Source organism: Ctenocephalides felis, unplaced genomic scaffold (genome assembly GCF_003426905.1).
Source record: "Ctenocephalides felis isolate EL2017-DRISC unplaced genomic scaffold, ASM342690v1 CF-g0.4_SCAFFOLD_00451, whole genome shotgun sequence".
Lineage (NCBI taxonomy): Eukaryota > Metazoa > Arthropoda > Insecta > Siphonaptera > Pulicidae > Ctenocephalides > Ctenocephalides felis.
This window is the reverse complement of record NW_020536605.1, coordinates 37,292-60,749: the sequence shown is the minus strand read 5'-3', so window position 1 is coordinate 60,749 and position 23,458 is coordinate 37,292. Positions and strand designations below refer to the sequence as shown.

The following is a 23,458-nucleotide window of genomic DNA, read 5'->3' as shown; positions in this document are numbered from 1 at the left end:
CACCAGATCCTGCTGCAGGTAATCTGTTCAAACGTCCTCCAATTCCATGGACAGCAATTACGTACAAGTTCTTGGCCCAGTGTTATCGCACAATTAATAACAGCTCCGACAGCAGACCCAAGGAGATGCGGAATTTAGCTCCGGCTGAACCCCCCGTCCTCTTTTAGACATTTTTAATATTTATATGTGCAAGCACAAACTTATTTTAATGTGTACAGAATCTAATCAATTCTGTAAGAGGATACTATCATTAAATATTGACAACACGTTCTACTTCGGTGAAACACGTTTTCGAAAGGAGATCTCAAGCGGCCATGTTGTATTGCAAGATTTAGTAGTGTTGCCGCATATAGAATTATGTTGGTCACGGCGACTTACATGAAGTTAGGCAAGCGAGGGAATATTTAAAATAAATTTGTGTTTTGCTCTGCTACTTTGTCACCTTAATATATTATAGGGAAATAATATAATAACATTTAAACTTATATAACTTAATATATACATAACATATTTTTAATATAGCACAATGATATATAAAATTTATCATCAAAAATGACAAATTATCACATACTATAACTACTTTTAACAGAAAAAAAACCGACAGTGTACTCTATATAGTCTAAACTTATCTTATTATGATAAAACTTAATTATATTTATTATCAACTTTTGTATTTATATAATACGTTTTTTACATTACTAAATGATGACACACATTAAGCGTCAAAACGTTTAATGGAATAAAAAAATCTATTTAATCTTTTTTTAATTTGACGATTGGGCTGCAAAAAAATATTAAATTAAATATATATTATATATATATATATATATATATATATATATATAAATATGAATAGCAAAATGTGTTGGTAAGCGCGTAACTCAACAACGCCTGGACCAATTTGGCCAATTCTTTTTTTTAATGTTCGTTAAAGTCCCAGGATGGTTCTTACGAGGAGAAAAAATCGAATAATTGCCGGGAAAAGCCTAAAAACAGCCCCTTTCTTTTCCACATACAAACGTTTTCTAACTAAAACGTAGAATCAATTTGAGTTTTAATTGTTTTATAATGCGTAAATAAATAAGGTGAATTAGAGAGTTTATAAAGGTAACTGGTGGACGGGAAAAATGGTAGGAAGAAAAACTGGTAGATAGACAAATATGTAAACAAAATAGTAGATTGACAAACGGGTTCATAGGTAAATTAGTAGACAAATTGTTGAATAGGTAAATTGTTGAACAGATAGTAGTAACGATAAACTAAATGTAACAAATACACATCTTTGTTCAACTTTTTAATTTTGAATTAAATCACATCAAAGCGTGAACGGGTACAGCTAGTATATATATATATATATATATATATATATATATATACATGGTCTGTTCAAAAAGTACCCGGAATTACTAATAATTAAATTTCGCGGGTCTGGAGTGTCTGATTGTCAAAATTTTTTTTTTATTGTGTTGGTATACATGCCCCTAAAGTATGATGAAATTTTCAGCTATATTCACTGTTTACTTGTCTGTGGTAGTCGCTAAGGTTCGACGTGTTTTTCTGAACTCGGCGATTTTTACAATGGAAGAATTGAAAAAGTCAAAGAATTTGTATTAAATTTTGCGTAAAAAATGAAATAAAGTGTTGCAAAGTGCAAAAATTCACCAGATATGGCTCCGTGTGACTTTTTCCTATTCCCAAAGTTGAAGAGACCCATGAAAGGACGGCGGTTTTCCTCGATTGAAGAAAATCGCCGAGAGTGCTCAAGGACATATCAAAAAGTGAATATCAAGGGTGCTTCGAAAATTGGAAAAACGCTGGCATAAGTGTATTATATCTGGGGGGGACTACTTTGAGGGGACCACATTAATGTAGACGAATAAATAAATATTTTTTTGCAAAAACGAAAATTCCGGTACTTTTTGAACAGACCTCGTATATATATTATGTTTTATTATATCGAGAGCAGTGAAACAATTTTACAAGTAAGCTAGTGGCATGTTGCATTCCTATTTTGTACGACCAAAATGTTCACTCATGAATAAAATTGGTAACTAAAAATATAGATATAGTACACCCTGAGCTACAACTTGTAATTTTGAACAAACAACGTAATAGTACATATTTAATAGAGAGATATAGAAATTTTAAATAAAAAAATAATTATTTACATTTCACAGTGTTATGATTGTTTGATTTCTTAGAAATAACCATAAGATGTTTTTTTATTAATAAACTGAAGATATATAACTGCAGATTTTTATTTTTTTTCTCGAAACTTTTTATTACGCAATTATTACAACAATTATAAGTATTTTACCATTATACAGTCCTAAAAAAATGCGCCAAATTTTGGTGAAACTTGCCAACACACTTCAGTACATTTCTCAGTAAAAGATCTCTAAAAGACTAATTTTAATAATTAATTAAAAATTTAGAAATTTGAGTTTGATTTTTTGTTAAAAAAAATTCTTGAAACCTGGGGCAAATGCGTAATTATTTTTGACTGTGGTCCTAGAAATATATTTCTCAGTGACGGTTCCAAAATTTAAATAAACATAATTAATAGAAATCAATCTCAATAACCAAAAAATGGTCACGATTTTACCAAAGCTTTAAGTTGCACTGAAAAGCTCATAATACGCCCGCCTCAAAAACGTGAAACGTTTGACGTTGAGTTCTGGGACACTCATTACTCTTCTTTATCTATGACTCACAATCAGCATTAAACAAACAATATATACTAGTATATATTAAATTGCTTAACAACGCAATTTATTGTTTTTTAGACTATATGCTAATACTTCTTATTTGTCTTTTATCAATTTATTGTATTATTATTAAAGCAAGAGAGGGATCTTTATTATTTTTTGTTTTATAATTATTTTAACAAACATGTGAATAATAGATTTAAATACCATTTACCAATATACAGTATGGTATAATTAAAAATTTAATGAAAAATTAAGTAATATTTATACGAGGTAGTTTGCGGTACCGCACCACTTCTCAATAAATTTAATCACTTGCGGCACCTTACTATTAGGCGCCATTTTCGAGGCGACTGTTATCTTGCTCCAAGCATCACGATTGGCAAGTTTAGATGATCTTTGAAAAGTCACCGGCTGTTTGCCACCCACTGGATAACCACATACAATACATGGAGAATCACCCAACGTCAAGGTTGATTCATACAGTCCCCTTGAATCCAAAGGCAGCACCTAAATTACAATAATATTAAAAAATCTATTAAATGTAATCTAAATTTGTCCATTGCAATTTTGCAATTTTTCACCTGATCAACTTTTTGATCCATGCTTACAGCCAATATCCATTCTCTAACCTCATCGTGTAGAGCTACATCTTTGGCCAAATGCAATTGCGTTGGAAGAGGTATCGAACTTGGCCAATCGGTGGACGTCAAGTCAGAATGGTCAACTAATAAGCCTAATATATAATAATTAATGAGGCATTGCATAAAATGGTAAATACACATAAATCGTTATATTCAAACTTAATTTATTAAAGCATATGAGGCATGCACGAGACCTTTAATTTATTAATCATAAGTAAAATTTTGAATTTGCTTTATTTGAATTAGTTAAAGTTACCTTCGCCTTCTTCGATTGATTCACACAAATCTAAGTAATGGTTCAATAAAACAAATGCTTCAGATTCTCTTCCGATTGCCCGTAAGTCCATACCAGCTTCATAATATCCTAAAAATTTAAATATGCATATCATTGAAACTTTTTACTTTATAAATTACATAATGTGATTTATTATCACCGAATAATTAATGCAAATCATATTAGAAAGGATATGAAAGCCATATCTCTATTTATATCCTAGTCAGTGCATTATTATGCCTCTAAATTTTTAAACATGTTGGAAGAGATTAGCAAGAAATTGCATTGAGATTTAGAAATGTTGTTTGTGCAATCATAGTCAACTCAATAATCACCTTTATCAGCAGGTATGATATCAGTATGTCGAAGAAGAGCAAGTGATAATTTTGTTCCTATTAGAGACAAGGCTGGTACTGATCGGCAAGCGTGACGAACTGCATAGTAATGTGCTATTAGTAGAAATCGTTCAAACTTAGAAAAGCCTCTCCTTGTGTTTCACCTGATAGACGCATTTTGTCTGTCTGCAAATATAAATTTTCATATAAACTAAACTATATATTATTTTGAGCTAGGGTCCATAAGGAGAAAGATTAAGTATAATTGTTCGAACAAGTTTTATTATTGCTTTTAGTCAGCGCCTTACATTAACATGATCTATAAACCGTATTTTAAAGAGTCAAAACAAAGAAAAAGAAAAATTCAATACAAAATAAAGATCGCATCAAAAATTTTTGTTAACTTCGTTTAAAAAATTATGTTTGTTATATAATTTTATATTTTATTCATGAGCATTGTTTAAATGTTTATGTTGTGTCGTGTCACATATTATTGTTATTAACGACAAAAAAGTCTTTATAAACCTTTATAAACTTTATAAATTTTGGTGTTTATAGCAATTGTTTTTAATAACCTATTTTTATGCCAACAAACCAGAGACGGCTGTGACACTCTCCCTCTTCTTGTATGATAATTTCATGACTAATCCATCGTAAATATGGACAGTATTTTAGTACTTCCACGTAGACAAATGTTCAAATTACGATTTAAGGGGCACAAATAGTGTAACCGCCTTAAAAGGTGATTTTTGGGAATTTATATTAAAAACACTACTCTATCAATCATTTCAAAATTTTAGGAGTATATTTATACATGTTTTAAGAATACAAAGCAAAATTTTTGAAAAAAAGAATTAAATATTTTTAAGTTATCGTCGATCTCCAACGGCGCGACAAAGAAAAAGGCCCTTCACTGCTGCAGTGATTCCGGCCATCTGCGTGGATAAAATTAAAAAAAAAAAATTCTCGGTGAATTAGATAATATTGTCTGTAAAATGAACTACGACGATAAAGAAAAATTCAAAAATTGACAAAATGACGGCGTTTTTTAGAAAAAAGTCGAATTTTACCCAAAATTTTGGTCGTTTTTGGACTGCCAAAATTCGATTTTTGATCCGATCAAAAAATCGATAGTTCATTTTACGGAGAACTATATATAGAACATGTAAAAAATTTGATAGTGATCGGATCATTCGTTTTTGAGTAATCGCTGCAGCAAATTCGGAAAATGCTGTTTCGAGAAAACGCGTTTAAAGATAAAATGATCGTTATACTATATACTATTTATATACTCTTTAAATGGCTGTGACTCAACAACTATTTAAGATATCGATTTAAAATTTTGATATGTTATTTTTAAAGGTATAACCTATCGAAATATGGAAAAATTGAAAATTCGATTATTTAAAAATTTCACACTAGTTGTGCCACTTAATTTACTTTTTTTACAGCTGACTGGTAAATTGACAAAATTATCGCTGATCATAAAAAGGTGACAAAACCGTACCCAGACTCAGCTACTTATTTTTTTGGATTAAATATTTTTAAAAATTATGTATAAGAAAACATTTAGTATACTTCTTATTACATTTAGTGTGAAAGTAGTATTTGTCAAAACATTACCAAGTCATACATCATGTTTCTTAGATCTTGCCAAAGTCTGCCAGCGTTTTCTTCACGCATGGAAAACATTTCGGTGGCGATGCGGGCATATACATTATAATTTTGGGCAAGATCTGGAACCCCATATTCTGTATAGAGAGTAAGGGCTGCTGGAGCACCGCTTGGTTCGTCTTCACTCTCATCAGATTGGCGTAGAAGGTGCGCGGCATAAAGTGCTACATATTTGTGAAGAAGTTCCGGGCTATGTTGGCGTGCTTTGTCTATGCAACGCGTCCATTGGCCTTGTTCGCATAGTAAATCCAAAGCACCTATTATATCTGTGATAAAGTAATGATACATTATATTATAAACAAACCATATTGAGCAAAATTGATCTCAAACATTATACAACGACATCATTCATTTTTACAACTGGGGCTGTTGAGAAGTAAGGTAACTTAATTGTAATACATATAGTTATCCCAAAATTTGAAGTACCGGATATAGAGTAAATAATTTAAATGTTTCATTCCAAAGTGCATATAGCATATTATTATCATTTGATTTGTTATCTAATGTTTTATTTGTTATTTAATTTGGTTTATTAAATTTTTTTTTATATTGACTCTTATATTTATGACGCATTGCTTGCATGCATGTTATAAAAATATATAAATATTTACCAATATCAGCCAGCTGATCAGCTCTTCCTTCAGATTTTAGTTGATTTTTCTGCTGTTTATCAACATGTGCTAGAAGTGCCATTGTTGGATCTATCTCTTTAGCCAGTCGCCTTGCTCTGCCCCAGTCGTCAGCTGCAATGAAACAATCAACTGCTTCTCGAGGCATATCTGCACCAAGATATAGCTGCGCTGCCGGACCATATTGTTCCAATTGCAGTAATCTAAAGGATAATTAAATCATATTTTAAAAGTAAATTGAAAATATTTGATGAAATTTTCAATAAATTCGAATCATTTCTTTTGTTCAATTTTTTTTAATCCAATCAAAATAGATTTCAAAAAACGAAATATAATATATTATTACAATCTCCGCATTTGAAATCAGTAATAAGTTGGATTCTATTATAAAACTGTTTGCAATATTGAGTATCTATTAAATTTCATTAAAATTATATCATTTTCAACCATAAAGTTACTTTATAAAAGTCCATAAAGTTTGCATTAAATTATAATAATAAACTCTGATAATATGAACAAAATATATTTCTCACCTTGGGCCCAGTTTCATAGCTATTTCGATGGCATCTCTTCCTTGCAAAAATGATTGCAAATATCTGCAGCCCTAAGCATAGCAGCCTCAACGGTCCAGCATCTACAGCTGGTGCATTTAGTAACATTAAAGTATCCACAGATTTCCTAAATTCACCAGCTCGAGCAAATTCTGAAGCCTAGAAAAAAAAAGTAGTTTGCTAAACCATACCAATTAACAAATACTGAGTTGTAAATTATGATTATTAAAATAGTTTTGCGATGAAACTAAAAATATATGATAGGAAGACAAGAAAATTTTACACCTAAATACATTGTATTAATTTTGTACTGATCATCATATTATTATACCTTTGTCAAAATCTGTTTGAAGTCAACATATGCTTCTTTGGATGTATTATCAGTTCTTGAAGAATTTTGAGATGGCATGTAGCGATCATATTCCATTTGCAAAGTAGCGACCATTGTCGGTACATATTCTTTGCAAACACGCAGAGCATCGGCCCACATATCTATATTAATATATAATATAATAAATCCATAGTATTGTAATATTATTTAATACAGATTAATTTCAGAGAAAATCTTCATCTCAAGGATTGGAATATGAGAAAATTGATGTTAGCAAATAGAAATATTGAAAGATCATTTCTTTGAGGAAATATTTGATATAAACTTAGATTATAAATAACATTTTTTTTATAAAATATCATTAGTTTCTTTGAAATAGTTTTATAGATTAGTGTTAACATACTTGCATCTCGGTATCTCTTAATTATCAACTCTGGTTGTTCAGCTCGTATGAGCAATGCTTCAAATTCTGAAAACCTTTTCTCTTCAAACGATTCCATGGCCTGCATAAGTAATACTTCGGTAACACTTTCTGGAGCATGTGCTTTGGCTACTCTCAGAGCATTGAACCAATCGCTATTGTGAGTGTACCTGCATAACAAAAATATTGAAAAATAAGTATCGACTTACAAAAATATCTTAACCTAAACAAATTTGCTCAAAATTATGATTTTTATGTCCTCACATCATTATAGCTTCTTTCGGTTTTTCTGCAAGTATAAACTCTGCTTCTGCTTGTTCAAACTTCCGTCATCTTCAAGAGCCATAGCGAGCTTTAGATGCACATCTCCTCTGGTCTATTACCAGCTTTGCACAAGCTGATTGCAAAGTCAAATTGATCCGAATCACAGGCGTATGTTATACATTGATCCAAGAGATTCATTCTATTCAGCAAACGCACTGCGGAGTCCAAATGCAATGACCTGGAAGAATAAAATATGTTGTTTGAGTACAAATATTTCAATTATTGTTGGTTAAGACGAAAAAATGAATTATAATAGCAATGCATACAATTTCATTTTTTTTAAATATGATTAAACGTTTCTTTCTTTAACCAAAAAGAAAGTTCTATATCTTGGAAATAGAAGCCATAAAAAACCGAGCCAGTTTTAAAGACAAATTCCAAGCGTTGGAGAAGGCATTTCATGGAACAGTTTAAATTACAGATATGCTTTGTTTATTACATGGCCAAGAAAAGCAACTTGATTTGCAGAAAGAAGTTCTCCACCATATTGCTTGGCAGTGCGATGTGCGTCTTCCATTTGTTGGCAGTGCGGTACGCGTTGACGGCGGCGCGCCAATCTCCAGCCGCCAAGAAATGTTGTTCGCTTGTCGTAGACGGCCAGAAGATTCTAGCTGACGTGCAAGGTGTAAATGTGTGCTACCTAATAATGTAAAGCATCATTGTAAATGACATAAGCAACAAATAGTTAATAATAATCTTGTTTATAAGCAAATTATGTGCCTCTAGCCAATAATTTCTAACGTAGATGGCTTCCATTGTGAAATCATTTGCAAACTTGTTACAACTATTTATGAGAAATAATTCATTGTTTAACAAACTCTGTGGGGCAATAGTATTAATACGTAACTCTCCACAAATCAATTTAATTGCAATTTATAATATCAACCATAATTTTATTTAGATACTAGGTTTTATAGCACTAATAGAGAATATTCATTCGAGAAATAGCTTATTATATGAACAAATCAATTATTGAATATATGATATGCAAAGTTTGGTGAAAATTGAGCTATATTATAAATTGTGCAAATAATCAGGCTTTTGTGCTTGCATTAAAATTATTTTCATATTGAATTTTGAGATGAATGAGAATTATTTTTACCTAGCAAGTCCTTGTGATATTTTTCCACCAGACGAATCATGTGATCAAACAATTCCATCTTTTATACATTGCAATTGCGAGATCTGGTTCGTTGATTGCAAGTAAAACTTGTTCTGACTCTCGTAATTTATTTGAAGCTTCAAACTCTTCGCTTGTTCGGTATACATTTTAGTGACTTCTTCTGAATCTAAGTAACTAACAAATAAAAAAAATATATTAGTTGAGAAGATTCACTGTTATTTTTCCACTCTTTGTTATATCATTCAATATCAGTATATCTTATTATGCTAACTTCTAAAAACACGATATTAGATATTACAAACCATGAAATAATTTCAAACTGTTATAAAAATTAAAATTATTATATTATTTACCTGGATGCTAGTTCATAACCTCTCTGCCATTGACCGGCTTTATTCAATAAAGTTACTGCTTGCTTAATATCGCCAACTCGAACAAGTAATTCCTCAGCTAACTCAAACTCTTCGAGATCAATCATTTGCTGGGATAAAAGTGTGCTATGCTGTTTAAGAGCTTCAACATCGCCCACTACCTAAAATAAATGAATCGATTAATCATATACATCTATAGGCAGGTCTTAATCCCATTAAAGTCAGTGTTAATCGACTCACTAATGAAATAAAAAAAAATAAAATAAAACATTCGAGTCAATTTATCACCCAGGCATTTTTGCATTTTTATTTTCTTATTCAATTTGATTATTGTTTTTTTACAAAATATCTCCAAAATAACCTAATTTTCTATTTGATTAAATAATACAAAGATGAATACATTGAATATATAAACTATAAAGCAAAGCCCTACCCTTGATAATTCAATTTAAATTGGCAAACACCTTCCTAAAAATTAATTTAATTGCATTTTTTTAATATCTAAAAGAAAGTCGTATGGTCATTTTTTATGGCTGCTAGGCTTTCTAGTTTAATACATATAATATTTTTCAGTAAATAAAGTTTCTAAATGATATACCTGCGCAATTTGTATGGCCTTCCTCCATTGTTTAGCACCAACTGCCGCATCTAGAGCTTTAATGGTGCAACCTGCTTCGATGTAATGGTTGATAGCTGCGTCAAATTGTCTTTTAGATGTTAACCAATCGCCCCATTGCTCCTCCAAACTTGTTACCATATCTGGATTAACCTTTCTTGATAGCTCCAGAGCTTTCGAGAAATACCACCTAAGTGTCAAATGAATAATTAAAAAATTTCGTTCATAAAATTTTTTAACAACTATATAACGTTTCTTTATAATTTGATTATTATGGCTGCTAACATTATTGAAAAAATCTGGTGAGGTCATAAATGATCAAGATTTGTAGACTTTGTTACCTATAATATTAGTTAATAATACTTTCCTCGAGTATAATATTGAATAGCTTTAGAACTGTTCTTTCTTTGTAAGGATAAATCACCAGCAAGTTCAAACATTTCATTTTTGATTAAAGATGCATCGATATCTTCAATCATATCTCCTTGCTGCAGTAATTCGACGTGTTGCATCGCCAATCGTGAGGCTCTTGCCGGTCGATTTGCCTAAAATAATGAAATATTCAAATATTAACAAAATTAATAATTATTTAGTACAATAACAAATTTTTGAATTGATACAGCAAGAATCTATTAAGTAATTAAATCAATTCTTAATGATACTTTCTTTTGAAGTTCTTTTACGATATGATTCATGAAAGGAATAAATATTTTTATTATAAGAAATATATATATATATATATATATATATATATATAAGTTATATTATACTCATACTAAATATATTAAATTCTTATTTAAAAAAAAACGTATTGTATTTACCTTTAGATACATTTTCAGCGCTTCTTCTAAATCACCTTGCTTCTCAAAAACTTCTCCAGCCTTTTCTTCTTGACCTAATACAGACAAACATTCCAGTTTGAAAAAAAATAATAAATTTTTTATCATCATGTATTATTTTTTACATATTCAATTTATGATTCAAATATTCCTCATTCTGAAAGTAACATTCATCAACTTCTTGTAAGTCAAGCTATTGAAGTAGCAAAATAAAAACAATTTTTGATCACCTTAATTCAAGACCTCCAATAATTAATAATTCTGAAGAAAAAGGCTCATTTTCTTTTTTTTGAACTCGCAGTTATCATTTAATATTAAACTTAAAATAAATATACCTGTTTCTAATAGAAAAGACATTTGCTTTTGTTTGAGATCTTTTAAATTATGATAATTTCTTCGTTCAGCTAATGTTATTACTTCATCCCACATATGAAGTTTTTGGTACATTTTTAGTGCAGATTCAATATCTCCTTGCTCTAAGTATATTCCTTCTGCAGTTTTGAGATCTCCAGAAAGCATTGCCATTCGAGCCCATACTTCTGGGCGTTGCATACCTAAAAATAAAAATAAAAGATGAATTGCAATCTGATTGTAAATCCAACATATATTCACAATAAACATTGAAACATAAACGTTGATTTGTGTTTATTTAATAAACTATTATGTATTATGTATTTATAAACTGTAATATATTTGAACTGATTATTTTGAAGTTTTAATTTCTTAGTAATCATGTCTAAGCTCAATTGATCACAATCCATCGATTTTATTCATTTTTATTAAATTTTCTAATTCAACCATATAAGATTTTATCTTACCATCAACGGAATGTTCCTTTTCGTACTCGTCAGCAATTTTGATTGTTTCTTGTAAGTAAAAAGCCTTAGAAGCATCGCCCAATGCAGCAAATGATCTTTCGGCCACCTAGAAGAGCAAACTTAATTCATATATTGCCAATAACGCAAACCAATATAAATTTAATAAATTTTGTTTACCTTTAAATTATTGATTGATAAAGCAATATTTGCCAAGTTATGCCACATGGCTTCAGCTTCAGGTTTGTCACCTAATTCTTCCAAGAAAAATATGGCACGTCCAAAATCGTTGTCGTGTACCGCTGTACCAAATTCTACTAAGCCTAGTTAATAGTCAATACATCAATTATCTTAATTTACTAATATGTAATTTTTATATTCATCAGTGTCAGTAATTCATTCATTGTAGTATTCGAAAGCAATAGTACAACTATTATAACTAAAATCAAATTTGTGTACACAAATGAAAAATAAAACTAGTGGTGTATGGCATCGTGCCTTAAGGCAAATTGCTGAAATATTTCGTACTGTAATGAAATATTCCAGAAATATAAATATTCAAGAAAAATAAAATATACAAGTAAAATAATGTAATAAAAATAATAAAAATAATCGAGAAATAAAAAATGTTTTCAAATAAAAAATTAAAAAATTTAAAAATGTCGATTAAAGATCAAGCTTGCGTTTGACAATAGATTTAAATAAAAAAATATTCTAAAATAATTTAAATATTTTACCTTCGTCTAATGGATACGAAATAGAACTTGGTCCATCTTGCGCCAAAGCTTCCGTCTTTCCGGCTTCTCTATTAACATCGTAGAGTTCTCCTCTAATCGGAACAATTGATACGTGTTCTGGTAAATCAATATTGTACCAAACTGCCATATTGTTACCAGATTGAGCCACAGCAACATCACTTCCAGGAACCCATTGTACAAATGCAACTCCGCTCAATATTGTTTCTTTGTGACCTTAAATTTAGATAGAATATGTGAGGAATAGATTATTGTGAGGCAAGCTCAAAGGTGTATAAAATTTACTTATGTGAATATAAGCAATAGCCAAAAAATATTAGTATATATAGTTTGAAAACGTGTATTACTTCAAAAAATATTATAGCTTGTGAATTGCATAAAATAACTTTACCACTCGCGACGTCAATCAACATGAGTCGCTGCTTCTTGTCTCTGAAAAGAAGTTTATGGGCTGTTTCACTCAATTCCAACCAGTCAATTTTAGAATCATGAGAGATTTGAGCAATGACGACTGTTTGTGGGATCAAATCAACAACACAAATAGTTTTAAGATCCAGCAAATACGCTAATTTCTTGCAATTTATATCTTGAGAGCGTTCGTTCAGACGAACCGAAATAACATGAGGATTCATAAATTCAGTACGAACCTAAAAAAGATAAAAAATTGATTATCATCATATAAATATATGCATCAATAGTTTAAAATAATTTTATAGTATTTTAAATTAATTTTGGTAAATTATTACAATATTTTATGACAATAAAAGTACCGTACCGATAATACAAATAAATACACATATAGTAGAGTTTTATGACAAATTAATCCCTGTTTCGTAATATGATATTGATAAAAATATAAGATTAAAATATAACTAATACAATTTGCTTTATTTATCTTACCGATCCAAGGATTATGTTTTCTCCATATTCAACTAGTGACAATTCACCAGCGTTAAATATGAGGCATACATTCGCATAATCAAAGAAAAAGCGTTCATTGTGTCCTGAATTTGTCCAATGTATTTCGCTAATTAGACTCCTAGTCAAATCTGCTAATATCAAAGTATCATCTGTTCGTGCGACTAAATAATTGTCTCTGCCTAAAAAAACATACACAATAAATTTTAGAAGTTAAATATATTTTAATTGTGAACTATTTGATATAGTATAAAGTCAAGCAATTTATTAATATTTCACATTTAATGTAAATTACAATATCGTTTAGTATGATTTCATTCTTCCCGGAACTCGTATTAGACATTTCAATATAATACCACTAGATTTCTTTAGCACAAGTTAGGTTTTGGATATTACTTTTTAAGTAGGCCATTGAGCATAAAAATTAAATGATTAATACAATTGCTTTCAAAATAGTTTGATATTATAAAAGCTGATATCTAATATAATAAATACCCATAACTCGCACATCATCAATTTCACGACCAAATTTCGAACGCACGATCATATTAACAACTGAATCGTTATTTCCTTGGGTTTTGACTAGTACTTGATTTGGTCCAACATAGGTTAATTCATATTTGTCTTTCCACAAAGTCCTGTTTGAAAAAATAAGCATTATTGCTCTAAGTCTATATTGTTGAATTTTTGTATTAAGAATTCTTGTATTAAAAATATATGAAAAATGTTATATGAATAAGTCAATATTGTAATAGCAAGCTATCATAACTAGTAATATGTGTCATAAGTTAATTTTCTGAAATCCCAATGCTTAAATATAAGTTATAAAAGAAGAAAAAGTCTAATTTATCAAACGGATATTCTAAATGCTAATAGTTTACCATATTCATTGTCAAAATATAAACATTTAAATATTAGAAGTTTATATAGATTATCGTTGATCAGCATTACCAATTATTATTAGAATCGATATTCAAATCAAATAACCAATCAATTCAGAACAACCACGATACTATTATACCTACTACGATACAGCCGTACGTGTTTTAGGACATATAATGTAATGAATTTTCATCTTTAACCGATAATCTGATAAAAGTTTTACACAATGTGCTTAGACTTAAAAAAGTATATTGTATCCAAAATTAATATTATCTAAGAAAATTTAATAAGTATGTAAGAAACATGTAATTTTTTTTTGACATATTATTTTCATATCTCAGTCATGCAGGGGTGCCTGGTATAAGAGATTATGAAACAATTTTTATATATACATATTATATATATATCTATTTCATTCTACATTTATAAGCACTATAATTAGTCAGTTTTGTTTTGTTTAAAAAAAATTGAATTTTAAAAATGCTTTGACCTAGTAAATTAATGTTTTTCCTAAGTTAGGATGTGAATTTTGGTTTAAAAAGTCAAAGCAAACTACTCTGTAATTTACACAAATCTGGCATAAAACTCCAGAAATTTCGTTCTCAAACTGTATTGAATAGAACAAAATATGTATTGGATACCAGCATCATTTCATTGATTCTTCATATAACTTAATAATTAAATAAATTGGTGTTTCATATCATATTAGTTTACTAAGTTACATTCTCACCTGCGCAAAACAGACTCAAAAACTTCAACAGCTCCACAAAGAGAGCCTAAAACAACCCGAGAACCATCTCGTTTCCAAGCCATAGCAGTTACGGTGTAAAAATTTGGGATGTCACGTGGCGGACCCTCTTCCCAGGTTGTCTTTCTTGAATTCCAGTCATAAATTCGAATCCGATCGAAGCTGCCAACTGCTACAGCCTGCATTATTTTGATAACCATATATATATTATATATATATATATATATTATTATATATATATTATATATATATATATTATATATATATATATACGCATTATAAATTTTTGATATTACATGATAAGATTAGGATTGCAGATCTCGAAATTAATCCTACTAATGTTAAAGTTACTAATGTCACTGAGATCTTGATTTATATACTACAACTGCATAACAAGGGCTAAGTCAAGAAAGTTATAATATATGCGAAATGTTTTAGATATGAATACTAGGGATGTTTGAATTTAATGTAGATAGTATTTAAATTAATATTAATTTATTAATTTTGTAGATTATAGATATTTTTAATCTTGAAAATGTATGTATTAATATATATTAAATTACCTGCCCACTTGGACTACAGCACGCAACTGTAAATTCTCTTTCATCATCGTCCCTTGTATAATCAAACTGTTTAGTCATTTTGCCTTGGGCATCATATATGCAAACTCGGCGATCACTACCTCCGACAAGTATCTAATTGTAAATAATTAATAATTAATTATTAATTTTACCCGATTTTATGGTATAAAAAATAGAGTCACTCAATATTTTTAAACTAGCCCAAATATCCATTGTTTTTTTTCCTAAGCGCAGATTTGTATACCAAAGTAGATTCGAGAAAAAGGAATAAATTACTAATATCTGAAAAATGTCGTCAGAACCAGAAACAATTTGATTTGCATGAACGATTTGAATTTTTAGTTAAGCAAATAATATTCTGCAGTTTATATAAACTATTGCAATACAATTTCAACTTTGTCAAGTTCTATCTAACTAAGTTCTATCTAAGTTCAGAAATGGAAAACCTATCTTTTTTTTACAATTACTATTTTTGTTACAATTTATTTTTGTTAATCAAGACTTTAATGTCTTATTTACAAAATTGATATGAGCAAAAAAAATACAAAATACAAAAAAAAATGCAATAAATTGAATATAAAATGAAAAAAGTTAAAATAAAAATAAAATAAAAACAGTAATACAAAAATAATAACAAAAATGAACTATGACGTGATTATGTATGCCGCGTAGAAAACCTATCTTTGAAAACAAATTTGTTTTAACGTTCAAATTATTGCAGAATACTTCAATTAAAGGTTAGACTATCTAATTCATTGAACAATAATGATATCTCTTACTAATGATTTATATTTTTTACCTGTCCTTGCAACCATGCAAGTGCATATGGCGCCACTGAATGCACCAGCACACGTCCTTGTTGTTCCGAATGACCATCGCTGGTGAAAAATCTTACTATTGTGCCATCTGCATGACCAGAAAGAAATCCTGTTCCTTGATTGTTACTCGCCAATGAAACGGCGAAGCTATCAGTAGTATAAAGCGTTTGCGATTTGTTAGTTTTTAGATTTAGTAGACGGATTTTGCCATCTGCCAGTCCGCAGATTAAAGCGCCTTTAAAAAATAAAATATAAGTTAGTAGTAAACCGATGTCTATGCTTTGAAAGCCACTAGTTGATACAATATACACATTTGCGTATTAAGAAAAACATGTGGTTGATTATAAAAGCAAATACAAATAAAATTTACTGATTAAGATAATAAATGAATCTATAGCTGCTTTATTAATTAGTTATGTTCAACTACCTGAGAGGAGCCATATAGCGCAGGTGACTGCAGAACCTTGTGCAAATTTATTACAAATTGCCTTTTTATCACCCCAATTGTCGCCAATTTTGTACACGAAGACAATGCTATCAGATTGCGCCACTGCAAGTTTTGTTGAGTCCGGTCCAAAGGCCAAGGATTTGATGATATATGATCGTTTACCATTTTCAGGTTGGCTTGGTTTCGTCGAAAATTTGTCCCGTCTTTCTCCATTTTCGTCGAATAAAAGAATTGGTGCGGTCGGAAGTCCCAACTGCGAGCTTTACATTATTGGGCGACCAAGCCAAAGCCGCTATGCGATTTTCGTGGTCCTAATAAAAAAAATGTGTGATGAGAGCAGAATAAGAAATCAAAATATTGAGTAATATTAATTAACCTGTCCATGCGCTAATTCCGGATTTAACATGTATTTTGCAGCCGGAGCGGCGGCATGTGGAAAGGGTTATTTAGTTATTGATAGGTGTATTAAAGTTCGAGTTTCATAAATTTGCGTAAAAGATAGATTAAAAAGATAATTATAAACTTTACAAAAATATGAATCAATGGTTAACAACATAAAATATATGATCTTAGGAGATATTAATAATTAATTAATTTTTAATTAGTTATTATATTTTTTTTAATTTTCAAGTTTATTAAAGCAGATGAGAGATTAACAATGCAAAATAAGTTAAAAGCAACATTAATATTTCATTATAGTTATTGATTATGTATTATATTTCATTTCTCATTGAATTTATTTTTATAGTGTATGAAAAATTTGAATACAAAATTTATGAAAATATAAATCGATTTATACAAAATACAATATATAATTTTTGAGATTAATAATAATTATTATTAAGTTTTTAATGTTCAAAATATTATTATTTTTTTAATATCACATAAGAGATCATATTGCAAAACAGGTTAAAAACAATATTAAAATATTTCCTTAGTAATTGATAATGCATTAAATTACATATTCCATTGAATTTACTTCACTAATGTATGAAATTAATAAGAATGTTAAAAAACAAAGTATAATCTTCTCCAATCGCTAAATGCAGAATTCGGGCGGCATCCGAGTGGAAAGGGTTAACAAATTATGAAAAAATTTGTGGTATAACAGGATATGATATGATAAATAATTTCATAAACTCATAATCTAATCATTAATTAAGTTTATCAAAAATATATTTTTTTACTACTTTCAAATCTCAATAAACATTTTACACAAGAGATATTGATATTAAAAATTAATGTATTTAATTTAACAAATCAATTTTAAATTATTATCTAGTTAGTGTAAATTTTTGAGCACTTTCTTAATTATCATTTTAAATAATAAAGTCTTTAGGTAAATGTAAACTACCCTGTAAGCAATACACATTTCGGAATTTTAAAACATACAATCAAATGTTACATGATTATAATATTCATACAAGCCAGAATAGTAACCAAAATAATGTTTATATTTTGACATATCAATATTAAATAGTTTTCAAAATTCATAAAGTTGGTCAAATAATTAGTTCACCTTCTTAATAGTAAATTATATCACCTTATGATAAATGCAAACTACAGAATAAAACATACTATTTTAAAATCTTAAAAAAAAAGAAAAGAAAAGAAAAAAAAATGATATTTAAAAACAGTAGTTCTTATTTTGACATATCAATATTAATTCATTATAGAGTCGGTGAAATATTTCGAGCACTTGCTTAGTTAAAAATTATACTTAAGGTGAATGTTATCGCAAAGTAAAACATACCTGTGCATTTAAAATAGATTTTAAATATTTTAGCTGCATTTGTTTTTATAGATAAACCAAACAATGTGCATGTTTTATTTTGATCGAAAGGAAATGTTTTTATTAGCGATCACCTGACGACGGTTCCAAAGAAAAACATTACTAGTAGAACGGAATACATAGAACATAGAATCGACATGGTATCGACCTGGACCCTAGGCAATATTAGAATACCCTGTGTTCATATGGACATGGACTGTAACACAAAAAATGATTCTGTTTGTTTTCAAAATAAAATTTTTCGTGTAATATATAGAGGATTCTGTACTTTTATCAAGTCAGTTTTATTTTAATACCACTTTTAATTAAAATATACAGAATATACAGAATAACATACAGAAAACGCTACAAATTTGTTTGAAAACTGAAAAATAAGATTTTTGAGACTTTTTTTAATTTTAATTTTAATTTGAAATATTTGGTATTGGCTGGGTAGAGACAAAATATCGAAACGCTTAAGCTCCGATTCCTCAGAAACTCAAGTGCCGTTTTTGACACTTTTTTCTCGTATTTTCGAAACGGCTAAACCTGTCTTAGCCAAAAAGTAATCCGCACGTCACCTAAATCATAGCGATCGATTGTTTTTTAAATTATTCAAATCGGTTGATCCGCGTTTCCGAAATCGTCGATAAAAATCTGTATCCAAACACACACACATACACACATCATCCATTTTTCTAAGGTATGCCAAAATGTTCAGATACAGTAAAGCTATATAAATACTTTCGTATTCGATTTTTTACGGTCACTCCACCCTACGTGAAATTAATATATTAGAATTTTTTTCAGTTTAAAATCTGTGACACAGGTTTTGTGCACCTCACATAGGTATTATAAAAGTATTACTAGTATAACTAGTATTAAATCAATATATATTAATAACCAAACATTAAACCAGCATTATATCAATATATATTAATTACCAGTATTAAATCAATAAACATGAATTATAATAAAAATTATAATTTTGTTTAGTAACATTATATTAAGATGCATAAATAAATTACAAAAAAGTACATCAAATCTAAAAATAATCATAACAATAAAATTTATCAAATACGCATACTATTTTTTTTTTAATTTTAAGTCCAACTATTAATTTCTTCATTTTTTAAACTCAATTTCACATTGCAATCACACTTGCGCATCAACTGTAAGAGAATAACATCGATTATAATAAAATAATAATAAATTCTAAGTTTAATTTTTAATATTAAACTTTGAATCATGATTAACTTTAATAGAGACATAAAATATTAATGACGACATATAATGTTATATAGATCTATTTTTAATATTTGGATAAGCAAAATGTAAATACTTTTTTACCACAATACTTGTAATTTTTCAAAATCGATAATTTCAAGTTATTGTAAGTGAAACCGAATATTCACAATTGATAAATGAAATAAATCATTTTCATTCATAATAGTGGTATAGGTTCTTCTAATATAACTTAGCAATATCCGACATATTACTTAGTCACTTTTAGTATTCAGGCCTATATTTTATGTAACCTTCAATTATTGAAAATTGCAGGATGAGAAAGCTGATTTCTCAGAATGTTTTCATTTATCTTGATTATATTTGTCAGGAATTGTAATATATGGCCACTTAAAATGACATTATTGACACATGCTTTTATAATATTGCCATATTTACCAATACTTTGATGTGAAATCATTGTTAAATTCATTAAACTTCTCAAACAACGATTTTAGTTTGTCCATAGGCGGTAGAATTGATATCGCGATGTGATATGTGCCTTCTTTTTGACCGAATTCTGATCCAGGTACAACAAGAATTCCAGTATTTTTTAACAATTCGGACGCATAGAAAAAATCGGGCTCCTGACATCTTTTTTTCGCTTCTTCTACAGCCTTTTTAGCCAAGCATATGCTGGGAAAAGCATACGTTCCGCCTTGTATAGGATGACATTTAAATCCTTTTAAACAGTTCAATTGTTCCTCTACAAATTTTGCTCGTTCTGCATTAGATGAACTTATAGCTTGAATTTCAGAACAAAATTGGCCGAAAGATTCTGATTCTTTTGACGGAGGTTTTACCTAAAATTATAAAATTTGGGGATATGATTTTTTTGAATATTTTATAATGATTATGATTACAATTTGGACTATGATCTACTTTTATTATTTAAGTGTAAAGAAATGCTTACAATACAATCTAATACTGCTTGACCTGGTGTAGCGCAGGCTAAACGATTAGCCAAAAGCTTTAGTAACACGCCTTTAACATCGGGATCCGCATTTACTAATTCCATATAACCTCCTCGAAAACCACTTTCACCATACCATCCTTTGGATATTGACATAAACGAACATAACTCACTTTGGTCATAAGGTGGACCCATTTCCTTCATCACCTAAAATAGAAGAGAAGAAATATTCTTATATCAGCTAAACATTTTATCCTTTCATTTCATGCTGTGAAATTCTGGAACTATATAATTTCTAAATTAGGGTACTAATTAATAGCATTATTTTACTAACTTTTTTGAAAGAAAGAAATTGTAGGGATTTGTCGTGAATATTATGCTGATAAACTTCATCTGCTAAGATCATGAGGGATTGTTCATTAGCAAACTTGATGATATCTTGTATGGTCTCTTTTGTTAGAACTTGTCCCGTCGGATTTCCAGGGCTAATTATGAGTATACCACAAGGTTCTATATTATTATTTTTAGCTTCTGTTATTGCTTTTTTCATTTCTTCTATATCGAAAGCCCAACCTTTGCACTCGTCTAAATAATATTTGATAATTTCCATGCCAGAACAAGATATGGTAGATCCATGCAGCGGAAATTGGGGATATGGAATCATAATTCCTGCAACATATTGAATGTGTTACAATGTGTTTTTACTATTGATGGTCAATTTAGTTGTACCTTTCTTTTTATCGCTGCTTGCAAGCAAATCAGTTATACTTGTAATGCCGGATACAATAAATATATCATCGACATTAGCCGGAATGCCATCTCTATCCTCAATATATTCAGCAATATGTTGCCTAACAACGGAAATTCCACGGAAATCTGCGAAAGAACCAAGGCTCTGGCTTGTAGTACTGCGTATAATAGCCATAGCTTGGCTCTTTGCGTCTGTTGGAAAATTTGGTTGACAACATAGTGTTGGACAAGTAGCTATTGCAACCACCTGTGAAAATATCAAAGATATGTAAGAAAGACTGTCTTATAAAACGAAACTAGTGGGGCGAATGGAATCGCAATTTGCTGGAAATTCCCGTACCGTAACTAAGCATTCGAAAAATGAAAATAATCAATAATTGTTTTGAATAATTTCAAATAAATCATTTATTATAAATACATAAGTACTTTCTACAATTAGGCTAAAAGCGTATTCTACAAACAACTTAGCGCATGTTTATAAGAAATTTGTTATTTTTTTTTAATTTGACTTCTATAAACATGCATGCTAGTATTACTATTGATTAAAACTGTAAACCTAATATTAATAATTAAAACAATACTAATATTAATAATTAATACAATACTGATACTCGCCTGTCTTATATAAGTAATAGGTTTTTGACCCATAGATTGACCATCATCAGTGTTTGCCTTTATAATTTCATCAAAACACAGCGTTTTGCCCTGTAAAGTTTGATATATTAATTAGAATATATACAAAAAATCTTATTTTACTTTTGTTAATAATTTTGAGAAATATAAGAAATTACTGGATCCAAAACGTAATCAACAAAAATCAATCAATTACGTTTAAAGTTTTAAAAGCATGTTAGCAATATACTGAACTTCTATGTTATATTTAGCTTACTAAGAAGGAGTTGCGATTTGATTATAAAATTAATATATTGTTTTTAAAAATGTGTTAATTTTACTTCATCCAGTTCCTTTTGAAGCTCATCAGCTCGTTCAAATAAAGCACCACATAAAAACTTCGCCTTAACGATGTTTTGGTTGATACTGTCTAAAGTGATAAACTTCTTTGGTTTCTCATCTTTTCCACCTTTTCCATCTTCGGTGCATTTACAAGCCATAATGATTTTAATGCCACCTATTCCTAAATATTTTTACAAAAAAATAGTGGCAACCTTAATGATTTTGATAGTTTTAATATTTTGAACATTTGTTTTTGATCCAAATGAAGTGTCAAATCTCATTCAGACGAGATAAATCACTTATCACTATCATTATTATTTATAATTTAATGCAAAACAACACTTTGTTAATTAGTTGGTTTCACATTAGTTATTAATATGGCTATTACTTCAAAATTTACCTAAAAGAAGAAATATTAAATTTTTAATAAAATGCTTTGCAATACATATTTAATATAAACAATATTGTTGCATGATGTTTTTGATTCAAATGGTGCATCTCATTGCTTGCCTGATATTAGGATTTATTACAAACTTTCAAATTGTAATGTATAGATATTAAGTTAGAATTTATTAATGAATTAATGTATTTTTCTATATTATTCAAAATTCTGCTAAATATGATATTTAGGAAAAAAATGTTCATCATTATATTAGATTTTTTAATTATATACAAATATAATATACAAACGTTGAGATTATACATAACAGGTATGCCAAATAATGGCCATTAATTAATTGTATAAAACTACAATTTGATAGTTAATTCTAATGATTCAATATTTAGCTTTAGTTACCGCTGAATAAAACAGGTAATTCATATAATATATCAAAAATGCATATTTTATATTTTAAAGGATGAGTAAAAATTCAGTAATTAATCTATTATCAATTCCCAAAAGCCAAACTTGAACAAGGCAGCATTTTTGGTATAAATATTGTTTTACTAATTATTTATATTCTGGTTTTCACTAAAAGCTAT

The 23,458-nt window shown here is 29.1% G+C and overlaps 1 protein-coding gene and 1 pseudogene across 1 annotated transcript; both read right to left on the bottom strand.

Annotated features, from left to right (window-relative positions):
• Window positions 1-2,972: 2,972 nt before the first annotated feature.
• Window positions 2,973-18,597, bottom strand: LOC113365306 (annotated as a pseudogene).
• A 1,658-nt stretch (window positions 18,598-20,255) lies between these two features.
• Window positions 20,256-22,635, bottom strand: LOC113365295 (alanine aminotransferase 1-like). The gene is made up of 6 exons (XM_026606887.1): window positions 22,477-22,635; window positions 22,139-22,228; window positions 21,503-21,770; window positions 21,108-21,442; window positions 20,774-20,980; window positions 20,256-20,663 (listed from the first exon to the last, which is right to left on the bottom strand). Exons 1-6 carry the CDS (start codon window positions 22,633-22,635, stop codon window positions 20,256-20,258), a joined length of 1,467 nt encoding a protein of 488 aa, XP_026462672.1.
• Between the last annotated feature and the right edge of the window lie 823 nt (window positions 22,636-23,458).